The sequence below is a fragment of the Myotis brandtii genome, unplaced genomic scaffold (genome assembly GCF_000412655.1).
Source record: "Myotis brandtii unplaced genomic scaffold, ASM41265v1 scaffold181, whole genome shotgun sequence".
Taxonomy (NCBI): Eukaryota; Metazoa; Chordata; class Mammalia; order Chiroptera; family Vespertilionidae; genus Myotis; species Myotis brandtii.
The window spans coordinates 3,123,649-3,127,756 of record NW_005356712.1 but is presented as its reverse complement, the minus strand read 5'-3'; the positions used below and the strand labels follow the sequence as shown (position 1 = coordinate 3,127,756).

Sequence of the window (4,108 nt, the reverse complement as noted above, 5' to 3'; positions counted from 1 at the left end):
ATTATTTATCTTGATTACTGAGTCTTTTGGTGCCGCCTCCATTCTGCCCCCAAGGCCCCTTGGATTTCCTTCCTCCAAATTCCTTTCGGACGTGACTCCCCTCAAGTCACAGGGTTTAAACAGCTCCCTCTGTTTAACATCTGAGCCCCCAACAGGATAGCAGGTGCTCCTGCTTTCTGATCCTCCGGCTGGGAAAGGGCAGGTCCGCGTCGGTAGCTTAGGAGTGGGGTAAGAAGGGAGATTATGATTCAGAAAAGATGGCAGTTCCCTGGCTGGTCAAGGAGGAATTACTGATTCTGTGCCCAGGTCCCAGGGCGAGGACTGGAATCAAGAGCCCCTTTCAGCCTGTGTCTGGGCTGGAGAGGGCGAGCCAGGGGGTCCAGGAACGGGCAGAGGGGCACTGGGGAAATCCACCCACCCTCACCCACTCCATGCCGGCCCTCTTACTTGGGGTGCCTGATGGGCACTTCCAGCACCAGCTCTGGGGGGATCTGGAAGAGCTCGGGGTCATTGCCGTTGGCCTGGAGCAGGAGTGGCAGGACGTCGAAGCGGCCTCTCGGGGGCTTCCAGCCCTGCAGGATGCAGATCTGCAAGCAGACCCGCCGGTCAGGCCCCAGCTCAGGCCCCAGACCCTCCCAACACACAGCACTGGGGAGGGGCAGAGCCCAGGCGCTACCCCCCAACAGCCCGTTCCTCCGGAGGGGCCGGGCCACGCGCCTCCTTTGTCAAGGTCTCCCCGACATCACCACGTAACCAGCACCGCTTCTCGTGGTCCCACAGACAGAGGGTAAAACTGTGCCCAGCACCAGGCTTTGAGCACTCGAAATGTGGTGGGTTCGAACTGAGACCCTAAGTGCCATAAGTGTAAAATACCAGGCCACCGAGACAGAAACCATGTTTTATGTTTTCTGGGTCTTTCCTGCCCACTGGGGAGGGAGTCTATACCATGTAGTATATAACATGTAATCAAATGTATTAGATATAATTTATTTGTTAACTAGAGGCCGGATACATGAGATTCGTGCAAGGGGCTCGGCCCTCGCAGCCCCGGCTTTGTCTGGAAGGTCATCCGGAAGATCGTTCAGCTGTCCGGTCTAATTAGCATATCATGTTTTTATTATTATAGATAATAAATTTTAAATAAATTATTAACATTTAAAGCTATTTAACACAATTATATATATTAACTCAATAAGTGTATTACTTTATTAATAAGTATAACAAATAGGTTAGCCCAATATTACCCACTATAACATTTTCAATACTCGAGATAAGAACTTATTAATAAGATATTCCCCACCCTCCCTCTTTGGTTTCTGTCTTGGTGATCTGGTGTGTATGCAGACTATGTGCTCACGAGCCATGTGTGACCAGCAGCTGCTGTATTGGACAGCTCAGGGGGAGAGGGTTTCAAAAGATACAGCTCCGTGGTTATGTTTGGGTGACTCTTTCTGTCCTGTTCGTACCAAGAAGGAGCATGAAATTATGCACTTAAAAGAACATGTCCTGTCAGCGAGGTTTCTGGAAACAGAAGAAGAGGAAGAGGCCCTGGCGTCTGTGTTCTGGTGGCCACGAGGACAAGGTCAGCCAACTCTACACTCAGCTCGCAGCCAAGTGGAGCAGAGAGTCTGGCTGAGTCTAAATCGGCACAGGTGCCACTCCTGGTCGCCCTGGTTACCGCCCCTTCCTTAGGAGAGTAGCATTTAATCAGGAAAGCCGGATGCAAAGGCCGTCAGCAGCAACTGAGGGAGTTCAGTGGTCCTGCCTGGCCAGCTCCTCTTGGGGGAGGTACTGGGTGGAGTTTGAGGGGGGTTTGAGGAAAGGACAAGATGACGTTCAACTGGGATGACTGGGTGATTAAGAAAAGGGGGTACCAGGCCTGTGTGCCTGAGGTCATGGCAGGCATGGCGTCTACCTGTGGTGTCTGCTATGGGCACAGACGCTGTAAGCTGCCGTGCCTCAGCTGTGCTGTCTGCCTCACCTGGAAGGAGCCTTGGATGGTGGTGTTTGTGTTTCTGGTGGCTTTTATGAGTTGACTTGGGCTGTCGGCAATAGTGTCTGTGCTGGTACCATGAAGAGTCCAGCCCATCCAACGAGGGTTGTGTGGGTTGAATAGTTGTTGAATGAATGAATGAATGAATGATATGAATTTGACATATTACCCAACTCAGAAAAGGTGGATGCAGGCATGGTTTCCATATGTCAGCTCCTTTCCTCCAGGTGGGAGGCAGGAGATTTGGACTGTATTTCTAGCTTTCTCTCTGTTCACTTATTGCCTTGGATAGTTCATTTGGCCTTGGTGAGACTCAGTCTATCCACCTGTGAAATGGGACTATGGTTACCATCATGAGGGTCAGGCAAGGTAATGGCATGAAAATGACCAACTGACCACCTGTAAGAGAACCAGCTGGTTCTCTCTGGGGGCAGCCACAGAGAGAAGGAGGTTTGGGAAAGAATAAGCGGCAGTTCATTTGCTGCTCTCCGTATGAGGATCACATCAAAATCAGAAAAGTCTGTCGAGAGAAACAGTCTGGGGAGATGAGAGCCCAGGTGGGCATGGACTGGGGGGCACGCACCTCTGTGAACTCCACATTGGCTGGGTCCCCCAGGATGGAGCCATCAGGCTGCTTGTAGCCAGCATAGCGGATAAGCTGGGAGTTCCAGACTCGGAAATCGTGCTTGCTGTCAATCCTCTGGGGAAATATGGTGATGGCAGACCTGTGGGGGACAGAAGGGGACACCTGGTGTCAGGGTGGGGCTTGCACTTTGGGGACACCCTGGAAAAGTTGTCACCCAGGTTGATGAGTGCATGAGGCTCAGGGTGGATTCCATCTGTGCCCAGGTCCCCAGGCCCAGGGAGCAGCTGTCGGGAGGAAGGGGCCTTGCCCTGTCACTCCCGTGTCTGAGGAAGCGTGGAACGGGAGGCCCCGTGCCGGCTTGCTGAAGGAAAAGGAATGCTTCTCAAATGGCACTTTCAAACCATCTTGACGTGGGCCAGTTTCCCAGGGAGCCCTTTAGCAGCAGGTAATCTCCAGGGAAAGAGCATTAGGCCCCGCTTCCCTTTAAGAATGCACCATCAGCCCTGGCTGGTTTGGCTCAGGGGATAGAGTGTTGGCCTGCGGACTGAAGGGTCCCAGGTTCAGTTCCAGTCAGGGGCACATGCCCAGGTTGAGGGCTCAATCCCCAGTAGGGGGCATGCAGGAGGCAGCTGATCAATGATTCTCTCTCATCGTTGATGTTTCTATCTCTCTCTCCCTCTCCCTTCCTCTCTGAAATAAATAAAAATATATTAACCTTACCTAATAATAGACAAACATGTAAATTGACCGTACCTTCACTATGCTAACCAGCCAATCAGGAGAGTATGCAAATTAAACCAACAAAGATGGCGTTTAATTTGCATACATAGGCTCCAAGTGGCGGAGCGAAGCCGGACAGCTCCGGGGCCGGCTCTGGATGGAGCCCGGCCAGAGCGAAGGCCTGGGTCCCGGGTGCCAGAGGCAAACCAGTGCCAGCAGCCAAGGGAAGGGAAGGCCTATTGCACGAATCTTTTCATGCAACAGGCCTCTAGTAATAATAATAAAAAGAATGAACCATCGCCCGGCTGGCATGGCTCAGTGGTTGAGCTTCTATCTATGAACCAGAAGGTCAAGGTTCGATTCCCGGTCAGGGCACATGCCTGGGTGTGGGCTCGATCCCTGGTGTGGGGTGTGCAGAGGGCAGCCTGTCAGTGATTCTTTCTCACCATTGATGTTTCTATCTCTCTCTCCCTCTCCCTCTCTAAAATAAAAAACATCTACACTAATAAAAGACAAAGATGCTAATTGACCGTACCTTTGCTGCGCCCCAAGCCATGCCCACCAGCCAATCAGAGCGACTATATGCAAATTAACCCAACCAAGATGGCAGCCAGCAGCCACGGAGCTGGAGCAAGCAGGAAGCTTGGTTGCCCGGGTGATGGAGGAAGCCAAGCTTCCTGCCAGCCCTGAGCCGGCTGAGGCCTCCGCTTATGGCAACAAAGTTTCAGTTATAGAAGACAAATAAATCCCAGATACCTGCTTCCAGCCAGCCTCCACTGGGAGCTTGGGTGGCTGGGGGCCGTGGCCAG

At 52.3% G+C, this 4,108-nt stretch overlaps 1 protein-coding gene across 2 annotated transcripts in view; it reads right to left on the bottom strand.

The window, feature by feature from the left end:
* Positions 1-4,108, bottom strand: part of NOS1 (nitric oxide synthase 1 (neuronal)) — an 89,797-nt gene that overhangs the window by 47,338 nt on the left and 38,351 nt on the right. For both annotated transcript variants that reach the window (XM_005863789.2, XM_014537697.1), the window contains exons 8-9: positions 2,577-2,718; positions 448-587 (exon numbers count right to left, since the gene is read on the bottom strand). In XM_005863789.2, the coding sequence (XP_005863851.1) occupies positions 448-587; positions 2,577-2,718 (282 nt within the window). The remainder of the gene's footprint in view (positions 1-447; positions 588-2,576; positions 2,719-4,108) is intronic.